Source organism: Eubalaena glacialis, chromosome 2 (genome assembly GCF_028564815.1).
Source record: "Eubalaena glacialis isolate mEubGla1 chromosome 2, mEubGla1.1.hap2.+ XY, whole genome shotgun sequence".
Taxonomy (NCBI): Eukaryota; Metazoa; Chordata; class Mammalia; order Artiodactyla; family Balaenidae; genus Eubalaena; species Eubalaena glacialis.
Window position 1 is genome coordinate 99,787,014 of NC_083717.1, and position 23,592 is coordinate 99,810,605.

General features: G+C 40.8%; 1 protein-coding gene across 1 annotated transcript in view; it reads left to right on the plus strand.

The window, feature by feature from the left end:
* The window catches only part of LOC133085203 (aromatase-like), a 31,474-nt gene extending 11,339 nt beyond the window's left edge, over window positions 1-20,135 (plus strand). The window contains exons 4-10 of the mRNA XM_061182135.1: window positions 4,659-4,813; window positions 7,464-7,640; window positions 11,214-11,328; window positions 15,311-15,425; window positions 15,868-16,030; window positions 18,466-18,707; window positions 19,887-20,135. Coding sequence (XP_061038118.1) covers window positions 4,659-4,813; window positions 7,464-7,640; window positions 11,214-11,328; window positions 15,311-15,425; window positions 15,868-16,030; window positions 18,466-18,707; window positions 19,887-20,135 — 1,216 coding nt within the window. The remainder of the gene's footprint in view (window positions 1-4,658; window positions 4,814-7,463; window positions 7,641-11,213; window positions 11,329-15,310; window positions 15,426-15,867; window positions 16,031-18,465; window positions 18,708-19,886) is intronic.
* Window positions 20,136-23,592: the final 3,457 nt, after the last annotated feature.

The window sequence follows — 23,592 nt, forward strand, 5'->3', positions numbered from 1 at the left end:
TTTGACTTCAGTCACGTTTCAAGAAGAATAATGACCCCAGGGATCAGGCATCTTACACTGCCCACTGTCCTTTCTGAGCTTGGGGACTCACTCTGTCTCTCCTCAGTGGTAAGAACTCCTCACTCTCCCAGCCAGTCAGTCAGTCAGTCAGTCAATGTAACATCTCCCTCACCTGGTGTTACAGGCCAGCCCACACTGTGGGAAGGAGACCTCTAGTGTTCTCCTGAATATCAGGGGAGCTCTGGGCTGACATCCCTAGTTCGTCACCAACCTTCCCTTCTTCACTTTCCTGATTTACTCCAGTTAGATAAAGCCAGCCTACTTTGGTAAGTGACCTTATTTTAAACTGCTCGTCCTTGGTGACACTTTGCTTGCTGTGTGTATCACTTTTGTCTTGCCTACTTCGTTCTTTGCCAAGTCAGAGCCTCTGTCTCAGGATAACTGAGATGTTGGCACCCCCTAAAGGACAACTGATTTAACGTTCGCTCTTTATTAACTAACATTTAATTGGGTTGAAGTTTGGGTTGAAGTTTTTAATTGACCAGTAATTCCTCAAAACATATGGACAGACCAATGTGTTTCACGATATACGCAAAAGCTCTAAAGGTCAGACCAGAAAAATAGTATTCTGCTTGTCATCTAAACACTTAAAATTTGTAGATATGAGTTTGTGAATAAAGAGTATACAAATTACTTTCTGCTTTGATTATAGAGTAGGGGAAGATAAGAATAGCTAAAGTTCTGAAATCTATTAATTAATAAGAATTTTAGTCCTTACTATAGCATGATGTTTCTACACAGGACAAAAATTTATCTGTGTGTCAGTCAAATTAATTCCCTGGAATGTACATAAGAAGTATCTGGATTTTTGTTTTTGTTTTTACAGTTGCTAGCAAGAGAAAAACTTGTCCAAAACTCAGGATAATTTGATGAATATTTTCTTGCATCAATGCAAGAATATATTTGACTTAGTAGAGAGCATTTTGATTAAAAATAGAGTTTTCTTCCTGAAACAGATATCAAGTAAATAATTCATTCGGGTACTAATCGTGTTTTCACTTCTCTCCACTGCCATTATTTCAGGGGCTTCCTTTTAAAGCTCTTGGAATACATCACAAATGTGATGGATTAAATACTTAGCCTACAGCCTAATCTACTCAGCCAGAGATGAGCTCTTTGGCCCACTGTCTTCTATGGGAATATGTCCTCACAGACATTTACTGAACAACCTCACTGAGATGAAGTCATCCTTTTAGGAGCCAACTGTCAACTCAGAGAGAGAGGAACTAATGAGAAGATGGCCACCCTAGCCCAGTGTAAGAACAGTTACATAGGCTATAGTAGCCACTCCCCATCTTTGAGGGTTATGTGTTCAGAGAACACCCATAGTAGGAGAATTTGCAGTTGAGAAACAAAATTTCAGTGGAGAAGTGGGGACAAAATAGCAAAGCTGCAGTGAACACCTGTTCACTCGTGTTGAACTTAAAAACTTCAACAATATTAAGTTCACCAAAATAAGAAAAGATAACATCTAAGATAAAGCTAACACCAGAAACGTTATGCATCTTGAATTTGCACAATTGAGCACTGTGCAATTCTCTCCATCTTCTATCCTCTGCACACCAGATTCTCCCTCATCTGCAGTATCAAAAAGATGTTCATAAACATATTTTACTTTCCTGCAATAATGTGCGTATTTTCTTTTTATTCCTCTGCCCAAATGTTTGGTTCCTTTCTGATGTTATGATCTGTGTCTCTGAACTCCACTCTGGCCTTGGAGACATGGGATAATGGGTAATCCTCATGTGGGAAAGCTCTGGAAGATCTATTTTAACTTCCCTAGCAGACCTGAGCAGGTTACCTCTCGAGCCCCGAAGTTAAGGGTTCTATCACTTTAGCTCTGCCTATGGCAGCTCCTCACCAGAGCACACAGGATGGGCAACTTTTATATACATTCTGGCTCCTTCCCTGTAAACACGGCCAAAACACAGACTAATGCATTGGTTTTCTTCATGTATCCCGTAGCTGCACTGCAGAAAACCTCTACTCCTTCTCCGCTCACCACTCTGCCCCTTTTTAATTCCCAAACTCCGCTTCCTTTTTCTGATTATCTCCAAGAAAAATGGCTATCAGTTTAAAGATACTCGAGTGGAAATTTTTTGAAGTTGCAGAACTGCCATGCTTACATGTTACTAAGGGGAATTTGCACTTGGCCGTGTGGTCCATGTATAAACACTGTGACATAAACCCTGTAATCTGAAGAGCCTGTTGTCCTGCCCCACAGAGGAGTCTGGATAATGTGCTTGGAACAGCTTTGCTAGCACGGGGAGGTGGAGGGTGATACATGAGACCTTGTCTGTGCCTGAGCACAAACCCTGTGGTCCTACTGTCTACTCAGCAGCAGAGTCAGTCGAGGGCCCCACACCTCAGAGGTGGCATTACCAGGGTCATAGGTAAAAACGCTGAACTTGGAGGGAGGTGGCTGAGACATGACTTCTCTTTCCTCCCTCCCTCACCATATCTAGGTGCCCCTGTGGGTAAGGATTTTGGGGTGGCTGTCTGCACCTCCTTCTGCCCTGGTCTGTCTGCCATGTATCCTCACTGAACTGACTTTCCTCTGTACCTTTAGATAATCTCATTTGGTTTCTCCAAGGGGTGTTTGGTGTTCAGTCTTCGCCTGTAATACAAACACTGGCACTTATGAAAACAATGGACATACAAACACCACATGTCCTGCTTATATCTTCCTATGCTCTGATAAACTCCATCCTGTCTGTGTTCATACCCCCTCCATCTCACTCACCATAAGGACGGTCAACCACATAGCTTATTAACGAGGACATTTTGGACTTCCAGCTTCCTGAGCCGTGCTCATCATGGTCACAGACACCACTTACCCTCACCCAGGTAGCCTGCTTCTGTCTAAGCCCTGCATGAACCTTTTCCAACCTCAGCCCCTTTCCACAGGAAATGCAGTCACCTGCAGAATTTAATTTTTCTCTTGGTAGATGAAAATTAGTTTATACCACCCACACCTGATTCTTATCGTCATGAGTTCCCAACAGACATTCTTTTCTTCTAAAGTCCCTCTTTTACTGAGCAGTGAATGAGGAGTCCCTCTCCTCCCCAAATCGTCATAAACATAGGTTCATCTCAGCTGTTTCCTCTCAAGCCTTCCCTGTGCTGCTTGCATCCACCATCTAATAAACCCACCCCACCTTTTATCTTGAAGAGAATAACTATCCATTTATCCTTTATCCTCTCAATCATCAAATTATTTAAATGATCCATTTATCCTTCCAATGCCATAGCCTAATTTATAAGCAATCTTAATAAAGCATCTTCTCGGGACTTCCTTGGTGGTGCAGTGGTTAAGACTCCATGCCCCCAATGCAGGGGGCCTGACTTTGATCCCTGGTCAGGGAAGTAGATCCCACATGCATGCCACAACTAAGGAGCCCACATGCCGCACTAAGGAGACCGCCTGCCACAACTAATACCTGGTGCAGCCAACCAACCAACCAAATAAATAAATAAATAAATAAATAAATAAATAAATAAATAAATAAAACATCTTCTCAACAAAGTGAGTCTCTGCAGAAGAATTCTGTACCACTGTCCTAAGAAGACAATATTCTCCTCACACACGGAGGTCCCATGACGTCTTCATTTAGGATTTTACAACATGTTATAATGCTCATTGCCTTATTATGCCCCAATTAGACTGGGATTTGGGGCAGGAAGCAAGTCCTGAAGGAGGACATGGGTGGGGAGGGGCTGCCTGCTCCTTCCTAGTTGTTCTGAAGGCCCAGCTCAGGCCTTAACAGCCGGGCCTGGGGGTGGGAATAGAGGGCAGAGCAGTGGAAGAGGAACCAGGAAGTTCAAGGAAGCCTGGGCTCCTGGCAAGGTCCCAGGGTTGCCACAGCAAGGGCTATCTAATGGCTCAGCGTGTCCTATGTCCTGGGAGAACTCTGTGACCCTGGAGACCTTGATGAATCATGATGGATGCAGAGCCCCAAGACAGTTGCTGTCACCACCACAGAGAGCCTTCCAGGCCCAGCCCAGCCCAGCCAGCCAAGCCCAGGGCCAGAGGTGCCCAGGAGATGTCCTTCAGTCCTAGAATGATACACCCCTGGAGGGGCCAGGCCTGATTAGAGCCTCTGTGGGATGGGTGGTACAAGGCAGAACTGCTGCTTCCAAACTAAAGAGGTAAGACTTCAGTATTCCAGCAACTTCTGATTATGAGGCTCACTTCTACATGGGGAGCACTGTCTGGAGTGGGGCTGCTTGGAGGCTGGAGGCTCTCAGGAATATGGTGGTGTGGAGGGTTCAGTTTCTTACAGCCTTGCAGCTCTGACAACGATAGAGGGTCGTATTTTAGTGACTTGGAGTTAGGTACGGGGAAATAACGAATAACTCTGTGTGTGTGTGTTCGATCTTTAGTGATGCTCAAACAGACAGCTAGCAGGTAGAAATGTTTCAACTGGAGAAGGAGGTTCTTGTGCTAACACAAGTGCTTATTTAATCTGAATACTAGAAATTATGCATTGCATTTAGATCAACAGGCATTTGGTATGAGAGCCACCTGGTAGGCAAACTCATCACACTGAGTTCTCCTGACCCTCAACAAGTAACCCCAAGGTTTGCTTTCTCTGCAGGTCCTCAAGTGTGTTCCACGTAATGAAGCACAATCACTACACATCCCGATTCGGCAGCAAACTTGGGTTGCAGTGCATTGGCATGCATGAGAAAGGCATCATATTTAACAATAATCCAGTCCTCTGGAAAGCTGTTAGAACTTACTTCATGAAAGGTATTCAGATGTCTGGCTACATTCTGCTCTTTTGTCTATGAATATGCCTTCTTGAAATCATTTTTAACTTCTGCTGCTTCACAGTTTTGAAATAGTAAGAGCTAACATTCATTATACATGTACTATGTAGTAGGCAGTGTTTTAAGCACTTGTTACTTTAATCCCACAGCAACCCCATGTGGTAAATACTCTTTATCACTTATATTTTACAAATGAGATAACTGAGGCATAAAGAGGTTAAGTACCTTGCCCAAGTTTCCACCATTAGTAAATGGTAGCATAGGATACAACCCCAGATCCTACATATTTAACCACCACAAACTCTGTTTTTCTTGTTAACACAAAAACAATTTCACGAATTTGAAGGGGAATTGGCATCCTATATACTTAAGGTCACTTCAGTTAAGAATTTAGTGTATCAGCCATATAGTTGATTTAACAATGCAAACGTGTTTGCTGAATCATTGACTGACATCCCAGATGTTTTAACAGAAAGAAATTTGCAAATTAGAGAATTTTAGAACTGAGAAGGGCTGTATCTTGTCTAGCCTCTGAGTTTTATACTTAAGTAAATACATTTTTAGGCACTTCTGATTTCCCCCCAGGCAACACAGCGAGGAATCAATGAGCAGAGACCAGATCCCGAACCTCCCTATCTAGTGATTTCCCTCTTTACTATATGCCGCTGGAATGGAAGCCTTTGGGAAATAAACATGACCAACCTTTGACATTAACATCAGAGAAGATGGTCATGTACTAGAAACCTTATCATTGATGGACTCTGGTGCTAGATGGGTTGTAGGTCTGACCAGGGACCATGGGTATTCTTCCCTCCAGCCAGCGTCTGTAGTGAACCTAGATGCCTCCTGTGTGGCTGCCGAGACAGGGAAAAACTATGCCTGTCCCAGTCTAGTGGTGATCCCCCTCCACAGAGCTGCCCATCACCAAGACTCAGCACAACTCTAGCACAGATTCCACTATCTTCGTTTCCTATTGCTGCTTAACAAATTGACACAGACTTAGTGGTTTCAAACCACACGTTCATTACCTTACAGTTTGATGGGTCAAAAGTCTGACATAGGCCTCACAGGGCTAAAATCAAGGCACTGATAAGGCTGTGTTTCTTTCTGGAGGCTCTAGGGAGAAAGTGTTTCCTTGACTTTTCCAGCTTCTAGAGGCTGCCCACATTCCTCGGCCTGTGACCCTTTCAGTGATATTACATTCTGTTTATATGTTTGAAATGTGGCTTCAAGCTCTTGAACATAGAGGCAAATCATACATCAGCCTGGGAGTGATAAAGCCGACCCTTCCATGCAAAGTACTGAGTCATTAAGGAATCATTTGTCCTACTTGTGGATGTGACAGTCACCCAGGAAACAGCATCCTGGCCTTTCATATCTCCAAGTCCCTCCTAAAGTAAGAAAGTATGCTGCCAACCCAAACTTCCTTTTTATATATGGGTGGAAATGCTTAGACTCTAGGACCACTCACCAGGTCTCCTTTCTTATTTGCAAAGTGTGCCTTCAGGGGCTTCTGCAGCACAGCTGATTTGTTTTGTCTGAGGACTCTGACTTTAACAGCAAGTCTGAATAAAAAAGACATAAAAGGGACTTCCCTGGCGGTCCAGTGGTTAAGACTCCACGCTTTCAGTGAAGGGGGCGTGGGTTTGATCCTTGGTCGGGGAACTAGGGTCCTGCATGCCACAAGGGGTGGCCAAAAAAAAAAAAGTGATTACTACTAAAGAAATCTTAAAGAAACTTAGAACAAGGAGAGAAAAAATTTTTAAGAGTTAAACTCTCAGGTTAGACCACCTACCTTCAGGACCACTAGCTGCTCAGAGGGTTAGGAGCCAAGCAAAGGGAGAAATCAGAGGCAGTTCAGTCTACCTGGTTTCATTCATTTCATTCACTCATTCATTCATTCCTCAATTTGACAAATATAAATCAAGGGCCACCATGTACTATGGACTTGAAGTACAATGTTAATAAGTTGTCACTGTCCTAAAATAGTTCCCAGTCCTGGGAGGAAGACTGCTCAAACAACAAAGATTTGTTTTGCTGTTATGACATTGACTAAGTACAATAAATCTGGATTTGTTTGAAAAGAAACCGAAATTAAGAGAAGGGTACATTTGGTAATTTAGAAGACTAGCATTTTACACATATAAACTACAATTAAACAGGAAGCACCTTAGATCTAAAAGGTTAGATCCAATTTGAATAGTTCTGTAGCAATATTCTGCCACCCACTGAAACATAATACATCACCCTGGCCAAATTCAAACCTTCTTTAGAGGAAAATGTATATAATAAATATGGAAAATCATTGATTTGTGATTTATGACCACAAGTACTGTTTCATTTGCTGTCTCACAAATATGTCATCATATGAAGAAAAGTTTAATTTTGAATAGTTTGTTTTAAAAATATTTATTTATTTATTTATTCATTCATTCATTTTTAACCATAAATGTGATAACCTGCTATGGAGAAAATTAAGAGAATACAGAAAAAGTATAAAGAAGAATATGAAAATCTCCACCCATAATAAAAATGTGGACAATTAAGCTTCAAACACAAAACGCCAAAATTGCCTGATAGTTTGTGTGCCCTGGAGTTGGAGGCGGCTCACTCTGACGTGTACCCTTCAGCTTTGTCTGGCCCCGGCCTGGTGCGCATGGTGACCGTCTGTGCTGATTCCATCACCAAGCATCTGGACAGGCTGGAGGAGGTCCGCAACGAGTTGGGCTATGTGGACGTGTTGACCCTCATGCGGCGCATCATGCTGGACACCTCTAACAAGCTCTTCCTGGGGATCCCCTTGGACGGTACTGAAATTTTCATTCTTGTGACTTGACATTCAGCCCTTTATTAAACAGGGCATGAGAAGGATAACAGACTCAAGTAAAGATATGCTCTTTTGTACACTGCTCTTCTTTAAACTTTTCTAAGTATTCCTAAAAATTGTTCCTGGTATGTCTGCCTTGTTCACTTATATGATCATAAATATCCATAGCAGGCACCATCTTCTATTTCTTTTGTATCTCTCCTCATTGCACTAGGAAATAAGATTCTACCCACAGCTGAAACTTAACAGATGTGATCATTTGATTTATTCATAAATATATCCTACCACCAAACCTATGTATTTAACCATTTCCAACCATTCTTTTTGCCACAATGTATAAATATGTACATATATACGTATATATATACACACATACACACATATACATATTATATATATATATATGAATACACATACACACCTCTCTCACAAAGCCAATAAATATGAAAACTTTGACTCTATCTATATGATGATAAGGGTACTGCTGCTGCTGGAAATGATGATAACTAACATTAATTTAGTATCTACTATGTGCCAAGCAGTATAAAAAGTTGCTTCACATAAACTTTGTCACTTAGCACTTATAACAATCCTGGCAAGATGTCTCACTCAAGAAACTGCTTTCCTCACTATACTACAGAAATAAATATTAAACACATACATGCAACTCTACCACCAACAAAAGAACAAACATTAATCATGTGGATTCATTCCATTCTGCTGCTGTCAGCTTAATGTAATTTCTTGTGACTTGATTTCAAGCAGTGTTCATTGATTCATACATTCATTCAACTAATATTTATTTTTTAATTTTACTGGTGTGGTTGATTTACAATGTTGTGTTAATTTCTGCTGTACAACAAAGTGATTCAGTCATACATATATATATTCTTTTTCATATTCTTTTCCATTATGGTTTATCACAGGATATTGAATATAGTTCGCTGTGCTATACAGTAGAACCTTGTTGTTTATACATCCTATAAATAATTATCTGCATCTGCTAATCCCAAACTCCCAATCCTTCTCTCCCCCACTGCCATCCCCCTTGACAACGACAAGTCTGTTCTCTATGTCTGTGAGTCTGTTTTTGTTTCATTGATATGTTCAATTGTGTCATATTATAGATTCCACATATAAGTGATATCATATGGTATTTGCCTTTCTCTTTCTGACTGACTTAGTTCAATATGATAATCTCTAGGTCCATCCATGTTGCTGCAAATGGCAATAGTTCATTATTTTTAATGGGTGAGTAATATTCTATTGTGTATATATACCACATCTTCTTTATTCCTATGTCGATGGACATTTAGGTTGTTTCTACGTCTTAGCTATTGTGAATAGTGCTGCTATGAACATAGGGGTGGATGTATCTTTTCGAATTACATTGATAGTTTTGTTTGGGTATATGCCCAGGAGTGGGACTGCTGGATCATATGGCCACTCTTTTTTTAGTTTTGTGAGGAATCTCCATACTGTTTTTCATAGTGCCTCCACCAATTTACATTTCCACCAACAGTGTAAGAGGGTTCCCTTTTCTCCACACCCTCTCCAGCATTTATTATTTGTAGATTTTTTTTTTTTTTTGGCCACACCGCACAGCATGCAGGATCTTATTTCCCCAACCAGAGATCGAACCCATGCCCCCTACAGTGGAAGAACAGAGTCCTAACCACTGGACCACCAGGGAAGTCCCTGTAGACTTTTTAATGATGTCCATTCTGACTGATGTGAGGTGGTACCTCACTGTTGTTTTGATTTGCATTTCTCTAATAATTAGCAATGATGAGCATCTTTTCATGTGCCTATTGGCCATCTGTATGTCTTCTTTGGAGAAATGTCTATTTAGGTCTTCTGCCCACTTTTTGATTGGGTTGTTTTCAACTAATGCTTAACTGATTGCCTATTTTATGCCAGGCTAAGGTTCTGGGGACAGAGCAGTGGACAAGACAAAGTCCTTGCCTTCAAAGAGTTTACATCCCAGTAGAGATATGTATGGTAAACAAGTAACTATCTAGTAATATTTTAGGCAATAATAAGTGCCTTGAAGAAAAAACAAAGCAGGGCAAAAGTCTAAAAAGTGAAGGGGGAAGTCAGAGGGAGGCCGAAGCTCTTGTGGAGAGAAAGGGTGGTCAGGAAGGCCTCTGTGGAGAGGACATCTGAAAATAGCCCCAAATGAAGTGTGACCATGAGCCACGTGCAGATCTGAAGGAAGAACATCACAGGCATAAGAACAAGGCACGATCTTCACACTTGCACAAACCAGCTGAGCTATCACACCTGCTCCCTGATTGACCACATTTGGACAAGCAGACAAGTGATAAGCCCTCCCTTTCTCTGCTCCACTCTCCCCGCCTCATCTCCCCGGCTCTTTAATGATTCCTTACCAGAGTCATAGGAACCCCATCTGATTGACATTAGGATGGGAGCCCCATTCACTCTGAGGACATTAGTCACAGCCTCTTGCCTCATCCCCTTTCACACGGGGACTCTGAAAGTCCTGTTTGCCTGTTCCACGCACATCTCTCCTAAGGTATGACAGGTACCTATTTTAGAAGTCCCTGCTCCTTGGTTCCCCACTAGCCTTGATTCTTAGGAGGGATCAAGTAAAGGGAATTGTACAGCTCTCTGTTAACTTATGGATGCAGACTGCAGTCTAAGAACCTGCATAACCCATACAGACTCATGTGTATTTCCCTCTGCTCACTGGGTCCTTGTTAAACTCTCATTTGGCCTGAGGGACCCAGTGCACCAAAGAGGAAAGGACATGGCCCTGAGGTCAGATAGAACTGAGCTCCAGCCTAGGGACTTCCTGCCACACTGGCTCTACGGTGTTGGGCAAGCTTCTTCATTTCTGTGACCTGCAGCTTCTGCAGCTGCACAATGATGACATTCTCACTCCCCTAGCAAGACTGTAAGGATTAAATGAAATCTCTTTTGTAAAGCACCTTACCCTGATCCTGGTATTTAGCAGTTGAAAATAAATGCCTCTTCCCTTCCCTTGTTTATAACTTGAAAAAAGCAGGGGTTTTCTTTTCTCTAGTATTCAATTTAGTTCAAGAACATCCATTAAGAGCTGACTGTGCACGAGACTCAGGACAAGGTACTGAAGATTTCAAGAAGAATTCTACACTCTGGACTGAAATATAAATAGCAGAGTGGTGAGGCTTTTTGCCTTTCCAGGTACCAGAATTGAGGACATAATGGCCATAATTACTAGTACCCTTCTTATTTCCCATGGTCAGGAAAATAGGAGGGAGTTGGAGGCTCAGCCAAGGAGAAGTATGTGAGATTCTAGGCTGTGTCTCTAGCAGACTTGAAAACTGGCAAATCTCTAACTAACTTGGCCAATTTAGAAGACAAGCAGAATAAATTGGTCTTGATTTGTTTGGTGGCATTCATGTGGCTGAAACACCCAGTGAAGGTGGAACCTTGCCCTGCTTAGAGTCCCAGATGGTAGGAGAGTCTACAGGGGATCTTCTCTGTTCAGTGTACAGTTCTTGGGCTCACATTTTTGCTCATCTGCTCTGATCTTTTTCTGTTTTTCCAGAAAGAGCCATCGTGGTTAAAATCCAGGGTTATTTTGATGCATGGCAAGCTCTCCTTCTCAAACCAGACATCTTCTTTAAGATTTCTTGGCTATGCAGAAAGTATGAAAAGTCTGTGTAAGTAACACATTTTGGAATATTTATCGGTGAGATTGATTTGTGTTGTGTCTTAGCTATTGCTGGCCTCTTCGGCAAGCTTTCTCCTCTCCAGAACCACAGGGAGCTGTTGATTAAGTTGCTGATGAAACACTTCTTATAGCAATTTGGCAGCATGTGGCCAGACCACAGAGGAAAGGAAGCCTTTGGCCCAGGGCAGTTTTCCCCTAGGAGGCTGAGAACTCCATCTCTGGAACTATGACACTGCAGTGTATTTTGAGTTGAAGAGAAAGGTTGGCTGAATCTATCATTATTATTTGTCAAAATTCTCCCTACATGTCTAGAAAAATGGAAACATGAAATCATACTGTTGTGCTGCTTCTGAATGAATTTAACTTAATTCAACTTGTAGGAACTGACAGTAGTTGCAAAAGAATTTTTTCATGATGAACGTTCACGAGATGTGTTGTTTATTTAGTTATGTATCTTCGGGGACCCTAAAATTGTCATTGAGTGGCTTTGCTTTGGTCTCAGACTAGTCTAGCAGAAGACTGGACAAATGTCTAACAGCCTATTGGATAATCAATGGGTTTTTAGAGTGTAAGTAGCCAGCCACTATACGTGCCACCTCTAAACACCAGTGTAAAGTCCAAGGGATCTAGAGGTAGACAGACCTGGTTTGCATCCTGTCTCTCCCACTTAGTAACCATATGGCCTTGGGAAATTATTTAAAGTAAAATATAACCCACCTTCTGGGGTGGGGATATAGGTTAATGAGATCCTATATGTAGCGCAATTAGCAAAGAGCATGACATATAATAGGCAATAAATATGGTAGCTTTCCCCATCCCACAGTTCATATCTTCCCCAGATGTACCCGACTATCTTAAATTCTCCATTTCTAAAATTTCCCAAACTTGTTTAAAGGCCCAACTTTATCCTGTTTGTGTATTTTGAAATTCAGTAATATTAGTCTCCAGGGAGGACGTCAACTTGATTTTGCTTTATATATTCTCAAGTGGTTGGTGAGTATCAGGTGGATGATTTGGACACTTGGTTCTTTATATTGAATACATTTCACTTAGCTTATTGTGATCTGAATCAATAAGATAAAGGATTCATCCTTTCACTGTGGTCAGGTTTGGTGGTAGTCTGAAGAGTCTCACTGTATAGTTCTTGGAGGTTAGTTTAACTTTGTTATGGTCAGAAGGCCCATATAAATTTATGTATAACAGTTTAACTGTATAACAGTTTCTCTTTGATTTCTTTAAATTTAGCTCAGCAACATTCCATCTCTACATAATATTTGCCAATGGTTAGTGAACTAGTTTATATCTTCTATCTCCTAGTATGGTAAAGACCTAGAGAAAGCTTTTAATCTCCTTCCACAATGCCCCTGCAATAACGTCAATTCTTTCTTCACTGAGGCATAATTGACATATAACATTATGGTAGTTTCAGGTGTACAGCATAATGATTCAATATTTGAATATATTGAGAAATGATCATCACATTAACTCTAGTTAACATCTTTCACCATACATAGTTACAAAATTTTTTCCTTGTGATGAGAACTTTTAAGATCTACTGTCTTGGCAACGTTTAAATATGCAACACAGTATTATTAACTGTAGTCACCATGCTGTACATTACATCCCCATGACTTACTGAGCATATAACTGGAAGGAAGTTTGTACCTTTGACCCCCTTCACCCATTTCACATCCACCCCAACCCCCAACCCCCATGGTAACCACCAATCTGTTCCCTCTAACAATGAGGTTGGGATTTTTGCTTTTGTTTTTGTTATTGTTTTTATAAGATTCCACATATAAGTAAGATCATAGACTATTTGTCTTTCTCTATCATACCAATACTTTTTAAAAATATTTATGGAAAGGATTATGTGACATCAGCTTCCTTCCCTATTTATTCAATTGTATATTTATGCCTCTTTGAATTCCCAATATTAGAGCAGTATTATTTTCTACTTTTTATTTTGTCAAGTGTAAGGCTTTTCAGCCTCAGAATACATTAAATAGGTGTTTGTGGCCTGGACTAGTAACCTAGCCACCATTATTTTGGTATAAAGTACATTCAGAGTTCCAAACAACAGACTCACAGAGGCATTCTTGTAATACAAGTTTGTAAGTCAGAGACTTCCTATTTCCTAGAAACTGCCCTTGATCTCAGTTCTCCTAGTTTTTAATGGCATACATATTCAAATACATACATTTAAGCAGAAGCAATGTTTAACCTGAATAGGAGGACCCAGTGGATATTCACAGGCCCCTGAATCTGGCCCAGGGAGGAAGTAGATGCTTAGAAATGGATGCAGCTCTATCAAGAAATTCTCTATGAATTCAAAGTCTAGGGGCATTTCAATACATCCCAGACCATTTGGGGGCCACTGCTCAGGTACGAATGCTATGAGCATTCTAGCCCCCCATTGAATAAGTGTAGGAGATACTCAACAAATATTTGCAGAACAAATGGATGGGTAGATGAATGAATGAATGTGAATATATCCCTGCTGTATATTTGGAATGGTGTGTGTATGTGCCTATAAGCATACTCACAGAGATACACAACAGTAGGCATCCTTATTTAGAAGGACACAATGAAAATACTACCCTGAAGAATATCTCTCAGAATGTTTAAACATCTTCCTTGAGATGCCCAAAAAAACTTTTAAAAATAGGAGGAATCGGGCTTCCCTGGTGGCGCAGTGGTTAAGAATCTGACTGCCAATGCAGGGCACACGGGTTCGAGCCCTGGTCTGGGAAGATCCCACATGCCGCAGAGCGGCTAGGCCCGTGAGCCACGACTACTGAGCCTGCGCGTCTGGAGCCTGTGCTCCGCAACAAGAGAGGCCACGATAGTGAGGGGCCCGCGCACCGCAATGAAGAGTGGTCCCCGCTCGCCGGAACTGGAGAAAGCCCTCGCACAGAAACGAAGACCCAACACACCCAAAAATAAATAAATAAATAAATTTATTTAAAAAAAAAAAAATAGGAGGAATCTTAAAGAATCCTCCCTTACTTTCCTGCTGAACTACAGTAAACATAGAGACTATTTAGGTCAACAGAGTATTTAAGTGTGTAGGCAACAGTGCCAACAAGAATTTGAAAGAAAGATTTATTGTACATTTAACATAATACAGAATAGTGTTCCCTGAGATTGGCGGGAACAATACAATTATACATGAATGCATACACTTAAAGACAAAGTCAAAGATAACAGAATTGAGATCTCAAGGTGGCCTTATTGTTCATGTAGCCTAATCCCTTCACTTTAAAAGAGACATAAGACTCAGAGACTTAAACTAGGTTATGTGGAACGACAACAACCTGGACCAGAACCTGACCCTTTATCCAAGGTGCTTTTCCCTCCTCCACACTGTCAAAATGCATATGCATATTGATGCAGCCGGTCATTCGTTCAACAAATATTTACTTAGTCTTACTATGAGGCAGAAACTGCAAGGTATGAGATAAATATCAGGAAGAATACTTCCTGTGTAGAAGAGGAACCTCAAACTCAATAGTCTTAGGGACTATGAAGATAAAAGTAGGCTGGGTGGATATAAGACACAGGAAATGCAGGTGCCCATGGCAGACTAGAGAGTGCATGCTCCCACTAAAGGCATTCACTGGCTTTGGTTTTTGATGTTTAATTTAAGCACTGTGCTGGCCCAATCAAATAGCAGAAAACATAATTGGATTTAGCCATTTGGTACCAGTTTTCAACCCTTAACTACAGTTACAGCCTTGATTTTGCTACCACTGCCGAGATATCTGGGCTAACTCTGGTTCCTTAACATGATATAATGTGTATGTAATTTAAGGATATCTGTGAAGAATTAAGTATAAATTCAGTTATTCATGAGCACTAATGGCTTCCACTAAAGCAGATCATTTTATTTTTAAACATGGCAAACAAATCCATTTATCTAGATGTCATATCTGTGTACAAGTAGATAATATTTTCACTGCTTTTTCCAGCAAGGAGTTGAAAGATGAAATGGAAATTCTGGTAGAAAAAAAAAGACGCAGGATTTTCATAGCAGAGAAACTGGAAGACTCTATGGATTTTGCCACTGAGTTGATTTTGGCTGAGGTACAGACCTGAACTACCCATAATTCCCATACAACATATGTGTATGACTGTTTGTGTATCAGTGTCTAAAAATTCTCTCCTGTTAATTGTTGCATGTTTCTGCTTTTGACTATATGCTCCAGTATTTCTATAATGCCTGATCCAATAGCCCCCAATTAGACATCAGGTAAGACTGACCTTTAAGACTGAAACTTCTGTGTTTCTGCACAATAAAAATATGAAAACTGGGGAGTCTAAAGACACTAAACACATAGCTATTTGGTTAAGTTCTTCAGCTTTGAGCTGAAGATTGTTAATGCAAATGTCCATCATCCGTCCCAGAGACACATAGTTTCTATGATTTCATTTTGTTGAGGTTATTAATCCTTGAGTGCCACCTCCCCTCCTGTTCTGAACCGTTCATTCGCGTTGCCAAAGTTTCTCCCCACTTTCAATTGTTCAGAAACGTGGTGACCTGACAAGAGAGAATGTGAACCAGTGCGTACTGGAAATGCTGATCGCAGCGCCGGACACCATGTCCGTCTCTGTGTTCTTCATGCTGCTTCTCATTGCAAAGCACCCCCAGGTTGAAGAAGCAATACTGAAGGAAATCCAGACTGTTGTTGGTAAGAATTTATCGAACAAATAGTAGAGATTAGAAAATAATTCCTTTTGAATATCTGCTACTATGTCCTAAAATTCTTATGTCAAAAATCTTTCCTGGAATCCACACAGAGAACAATAAAGCAAATCATTGTGTCATATTTTCATTATGCCAAACAGGTTTCTGTGTTTTCCTAATATAAAAAAATACACGCTCATTGGAAAAAATCCAAATAATAGAGACATGTATAAAGCAGAAAGTACTATCTCCTGATCTCTTCCACTCTCCTTCCCATTCCCCAGGGGGAATCACTGTTAATATTTTGAGGTGTATTCTTCAAGGTCTTTTTTGATGGGCACATGAACACATATATGCGGTTCTATTTGTCTGTGTTTAAAAAAACATGGGATCATCCACAAGGATTTGCTACCTTATCAGTGACAAAAGGCTTTTGAGGGTCCACCCAGGGAAATGGCTATCATTTATTGCAGTGTTGCTGGGTTTCAAGCAGCCCATTCTTCCAGGTGGTGGCAGAGGGAGGAGGAAAGGGTGATGATAGCAGAGGCAGGGGAGCGATCAGTTTCCCTCCTCCACCCTCTCCTCCTCCTCTGCAGGAGAGCCTCCAGGTCCCTGCTCAGCTCTTCCCAACTCTGCCCCCTCCCTCCTCTGCCTCTGCTTCAGCATCACTCTGCCACTGCGTCGGATATCCCCACCCTTCCCTGGAGACACTGCCACGTTCAGAAGAAGTCAGAATTGCTTTCTGGAGAAAACAGAATGCCTTATTTGGAATGTGTTTCACATAAGTAATCTCTTTAGGAACACATTTCAGACACATGCGAAGGGGTATCAGTAATGATATAGATTTTTCTTTCTTAACTTTACAGGTCTCTGTGAAACAACCTATTTTGTTGTTAAAAGGCACCATGTATTTTTTAAACTTTTTATCTTATTTATCTTTAAAACCATTTGAGTGCTGCTTGAAATAGATGACATGGGGAAATTTCATACAAGGATTAAATATGTGAAAGTGTTCTGTAGACGTGTTGCCGTAGGACGGCCACTGCCTAGGAAGGTAGATAGCAAGGAGCCAGAATGACATCCAGGTTTCAAATTCTGGAATGTTTTCTCAAGCACCCTTTTCAGGTTATGGGTCCTGTGCCAGGTGCAGGGGCACCGCGGTGAACAAGCCAGTGCCATCCCTGCAGTCCTGGGGCTCTCAGTCTCGTGAGAAAAACAGAATTCAAGAAACAAGCTCAGTGGAGTGAGAGAGAGAGTCACAGAATGATGGGGGTACAGGCAACACAGGGGAAATTGCTCTTGAGATCATTAACCTTTAATACAATTTCCTTGAGAGGTGAAAAGTGCTTGCACCCCATGATGTTCCCTTGATGCTTCAACAGACCTCTGCACAGATGGAAAGCCCAAACAACCACTAGCACATGCATACGTGTTCCCTCTAGACCCGCATGCCTGGTAATTAATTCCAAGGGTACACCTTTGGTTACCTACTCCATCATCTACCCTCTACCTCCCCACCCCAGATAAACACACCCCATTAAACTCTTAAGTGTACAGAGAGTAGTATGTGAGGGGCTGGGTGGTTAGAGCTCTCTGACTAAGTGAGACCACTCCTGAATAACATAGTTGTACAGGAGACAGAGCTGCCTCAGGACCCTGGGTTGATTTTGATTCTGCAGAAGTGATACCCCATTTGAGGATGCTTTGAAGTTTTGCCAATTCTGAGAGTAATCTGAACCTCTCTGACGAGTGTGAGGCCAAGCTGAGACATCGGGGGGATCCGTCAATCCCCAGTTCACCCAGGCTGATCTGAGGCACCCCTTTTGTTGTGGTGGGGAGAGGGGGTTCTTGCCACACTACCACACCAGGTTGTTCTTGATGAGATGAGGAAGAGGGACTATCAGTGATATTTTCTAACAAATGACTGCACAGGATACCAGAAGAGAAAATTTCTTTGAACCTGATTAAACTTACCATCTCACTTTGACTAGAAAAGGAATGAATGCCTTCTAGAATTTAGAGTAGGAGACAAAACTCAAGAACCCCAAAGGCGGCAAGTAAATGTTTGAAGCAGTTTGGGTAGGTCTACATGATGCTGCAGAGAGGGTGTCCCTCTAAAGGGCTCATCAGCCATTCAATGTCAGCTCACTGTTGCCATGTGGGGATGTGGGTCCAATTTTACCTGTATTTTTTTTTTCTAGAAATTTAGACTTTAATATGAAAACCCCAGGTATTAAGAAAATTGACTTCAAATCTGAATTTTCATAAGATACTCTGTGGACCAAACATAAGATATTTTACCCAGGTTGCTGGTTTACATTAGAATCATAGATATAAATTTTTTCAACCAAGAGCAAACTGTTCTATGGAAAGTGTAGTATTTTTAATACTGATCGTATATTGAAACCTGAGCTTTGACTATTTTATCTTCTTCTACAGGTGAAAGAGACATAAGGAATGATGATATTCAAAAACTAAAAGTGATGGAAAACTTTATTTATGAGAGCATGCGGTACCAGCCTGTCTTGGACCTGGTCATGCGCAAAGCCTTAGAGGATGATGTCATCGATGGCTACCCAGTGAAAAAGGGGACTAACATTATCCTGAATATTGGAAGAATGTATAGACTCGAGTTTTTCCCCAAGCCCAATGAATTTACTCTTGAAAACTTTGCCAAGAATGTAAGAGCCCTTCCTTAAAACTAAGTTTGCCACTCTTGAAAATGTCAACTGTTAAATCCTCTCTGTTTCTGTCTTTGCACCATGTATATTTCATTCTATTTACTCATTCTCTTCACACCTCACTAGGAAAATACATTTCCCCTAGCTTGGAACATGGCCACCATGTCTGTCCTCAAGCCAAGGAGGCTGGCTCTCCAGCTCTCAGGAATGTCTTCATGGAGGCCACACAATAGGTCAAAAGGTGAACAATTCAGGCCCTTAATTTGCCTAAAATGAGGCGAATTGTTTAACCAACCCATATTTCCATTTAAACTTATCACCTTGTCACCATGTAGATTCAGCCGTAGCATCATCTAAGTCAAGGAAATCCACTTCTGCTTCAGATGGAAATCAAATGAGAAGAAAAGATTTGGTTTTTGCAGTGGGCCTTTGGTTTCCCAAATGGCCCCACAAGCACTAGGCCCCATTCTAAATAGGACTTGGTAATTAGAAGAGCCTCATCTTGTTCTTTTTCTATAACTGAAGTGTACTGGTGATTATGCCTCCATTATGTCAAATTCTAGGCAATGATTTGTTTTAACCTGAATTATCCAAATAGTTCCCGCTGTGCTCCCTTTTTCCATTTGCATATGGGGAAGAGATATGATCTTAGTTAAACCAGTTCTCTAATTCATTCCATTTCTATATAAGCAACCCATGCCATGTTGGTAATTGGTCAAAAATAATTTATTGAGCATCTATTAAGTGCCAGGCACTATGTGAGCCCAAACGGGGATTAAAAATATTTAGATCCTTGGCACTAATAGGTGGGGAATCCACAAGTTTGCCTAAATTAGTCCTTTTTATCATGTTATATGGCCTGGCACAAAAACAATCTTTGCCTCAATGACTGGCAGAACAGCAGTAAAGCCGTGGTCTTCCCACAGAGCTAGTTGAGTATTTACATGAAAAGCAAAACTGGGGATTGTTTGAGGTCGTGTCTGTATCACAAAGGGTGAATCAAACTGGAGGGAGAAAGAGGCTTATCTGAGTTACAGTCAGTTCTCTCCGTGAAGGAGCAGTATGGCCAAGTCGCCGAAACCGAGCATTCTGACTCACAGTGTTTTCAAGGGTGAATCAAACAGATATGCATGACTCTAGCCTTTATTTCTCTGGCTAATTGTCTGATCATTTTCCTAGGTTCCTTACAGGTACTTTCAGCCATTTGGCTTTGGGCCCCGGGCCTGTGCGGGAAAATACATTGCCATGGTGATGATGAAGGTCACCCTGGTCACGCTTCTGAGACGCTTCCACGTGCAGACGTTGCAAGGTCAATGTGTTGAAAAGATGCAAAAGAAACATGACTTATCCTTGCAACCAGATGAGACCAGCGACCTGCTGGGAATGATTTTCATCCCAAGAAATTCAGACAAGCGCCTCGACCACTAAAAAAGTTTGGTCAGTCCCTGCCCTGGAGCACTTCTCAACAGTATTCCACATGGAAACCACCCACATTTGCCAGGTAGTCCTCCTCCCATGAACAACCGTGGCCTCTGGCCTTTTATACACTTACTTCCTGTGGGGTGTCACCGGTTATCTGGGCGCATCCAAACCAGAAACCAGACTGCAGGAGAAAATACGGAGGCCAAGATTTGTGCAGGAAACTGCAGTCCTAAAGGCCCAGTTCCACAAAACACGCTTTGGAAAAGACAAGCCATCAGCAAGACTCATGCCCGACTTCTCACTGTCCTGCCCTGAGATGGGAGCTTTGTAATGACTGGGGCAGAAGCACTCAAGTCAATTACAAAGGCCAGGCCAACACTGGGTACCTAGGGCTAAACACACCCACTAGTGTGAATAAACAGCTTTTGATTTTGTTTTCGGTGGGTTGGGGACTGCAATATTCACACCTTTGGAGAAATGCTTACAAATACAGCATTTGACTTTTGCTATGTATTGTATTCAATTAACTCTTGTTTATTGACATGTGATTTGTTGGTGGCAAAAGTTAAATCAAAGACTATCCTTTCCCAATCTCTCAATTTATGCCTCAGCCAGACCATATATGTGCTGTAGGAAAAAAATTCACACGATGTGCTTCAAATTCAAATAAAAGTTCATTTTTCATGTCTACATTGTTGCTTAGCTCCATGAGTGGACTAAGAAAGAGAATACCTTAGATAGTAGCACCTATTAACTCTTATCACAGCTTCAGTGATTTGGGGGAAGGGAAGTCTCTGAATCTATATCTAATTCTACAACCCAGTGAGTTCAAACTTCTAAGGAGTGCTCCTCATATACCATAATCCTTCTCCCTCAACATTTCTCCCCCTCTCTTTCTTTCCATGATCCCAAAAGCAAAGAGCAACAGATCAGTAGAGAACGTGGCTAGGGTAGAACCCCTGCAATCACATTTTAAACTAGCTCAGATTTAACAGTTACCTTAGAGATTTAACAGTTATCTAGTTTATCTAATCACTACATGTAGCCATGAGTAAAATGCACACCTCGGAATTAGCTCTTGAGAGGAAATCAAATAGATGAGTGAATTTTCCAAATACCAGCTTCCTTGTGTTATATCACCAATAGGAACGTATCTACTGAAGGCCACTTAAAAACTGAAAAATTAAATTCATTTAAAAACATGTACAAAGAAGGACACTATATAATGATCAAGGGATCGATCCAAGAGGAAGGTATAACAATTGTAAATATTTATGCACCCAACATAGGAGCACCTCAATACATAAGGCAAATACTAACAGCCATAAAAGGGGAAATCAACAGTAACACAATCATAGTAGGGAACTTTAACACCCCACTTTCACCAATGGACAGATCATCCAAAACGAAAATAAATAAGGAAACACAAGCTTTAAATGATACATTAAACAAGATGGACTTAATTGATATTTATAGGACATTCCACCCAAAAACAACAGAATACACATTTTTCTCAAGTGCTCATGGAACATTCTCCAGGATAGATCATATCTTGGGTCACAAATCAAGCCTTGGTAAATTTAAAAAAATTGAAATCGTATCAAGTATCTTTTCCGACCACAACACTATGAGACTAGATATCAATTACAGGAAAAGATCTGTAAAAAATACAAACACATGGAGGCTACACAATACACTACTTAATAACGAAGTGATCACTGAAGAAATCAAAGGGGAAATCAAAAAATACCTAGAAACAAATGACAATGGAGACACGACGATCCAAAACCTATGGGATGCAGCAAAAGCAGTTCTAAGAGGGAAGTTTATAGCAATACAAGCCTACATCAAGAAACAGGAAACATCTCGAATAAACAACCTAACCTTGCACCTAAAGCAATTAGAGAAAGAAGAACAAAAAAACCCCAAAGCTAGCAGAAGGAAAGAAATCATAAAGATCAGATCAGAAATAAATGAAAAAGAAATGAAGGAAACAATAGCAAAAATCAATGAAACTAAAAGCTGGTTCTTTGAGAAGATAAACAAAATTGATAAACCATTAGCCAGACTCATCAAAAGAAAAAGGGAGAAGACTCAAATTAATAGAATTAGAAATGAAAAAGGAGAAGTAACCACTGACACTGCAGAAATACAAACGATCATGAGAGATTACTACAAGCAAATCTATGCCAATAAAATGGACAACCTGGAAGAAATGGACAGATTCTTAGAAATGCACAACCTGCCGAGACTGAACCAGGAAGAAATAGAAAATATGAACAGACCAATCACAAGCACTGAAATTGAAACTGTGATTAAAAATCTTCCAACACACAAAAGCCCAGGACCAGATGGCTTCACAGGCGAATTCTATCAAACATTTAGAGAAGAGCTAACACCTATCCTTCTCAAACTCTTCCAAAATATTGCAGAGGGAGGAACACTCCCCAACTCATCCTACGAGGCCACCATCACCCTGATACCAAAACCAGACAAAGATGTCACAAAGAAAGAAAACTACAGGCCAATATCACTGATGAACATAGATGCAAAAATCCTCAACAAAATACTAGCAAACAGAATCCAACAGCACATTAAAAGGATTATACACCATGATCAAGTGGGGTTTATTCCAGGAATGCAAGGATTCTTCAATATACGCAAATCAATCAACGTGATACATCATATTAACAAATTGAAGGAGAAAAACCATATGATCATCTCAATAGATGCAGAGAAAGCTTTCGACAAAATTCAACACCCATTTATGATAAAAGTCCTGCAGAAAGTAGGCATAGAGGGAACTTTCCTCAACATAATAAAGGCCGTATATGACAAACCCACAGCCAACATTGTCCTCAATGGTGAAAAACTGAAACCATTTCCACTAAGATCAGGAACAAGACAAGGTTGCCCACTCTCACCACTATTATTCAACATAGTTTTGGAAATGTTAGCCACAGCAATCAGAGAAGAAAAAGAAATAAGAGGAATCCAAATTGGAAAAGAAGAAGTAAAGCTGTCACTGTTTGCAGATGACATGATACTATACATAGAGAATCCAAAAGATGCTACCAGAAAACTACTAGAGCTAATCAATGAATTTGGTAAAGTAGCAGGATACAAAATTAATGCACAGAAATCTCTTGCATTCCTGTATACTAATGATGAAAAATCTGAAAGTGAAATTAAGAAAACACTCCCGTTTACCATTGCAACAAAAAGAATAAAATATCTAGGAATAAACCTACCTAAGGAGACAAAAGACCTGTATGCAGAAAATTATAGGACACTGATGAAAGAAATTAAAGATGATACAAATAGATGGAGAGATATACCATGTTCTTGGATTGGCAGAATCAACATTGTGAAAATGACTCTGCTACCCAAAGCAATCTACAGATTCAATGCAATCCCTATCAAACTACCACTGGCATTTTTCACAGAACTAGAACAAAAAATT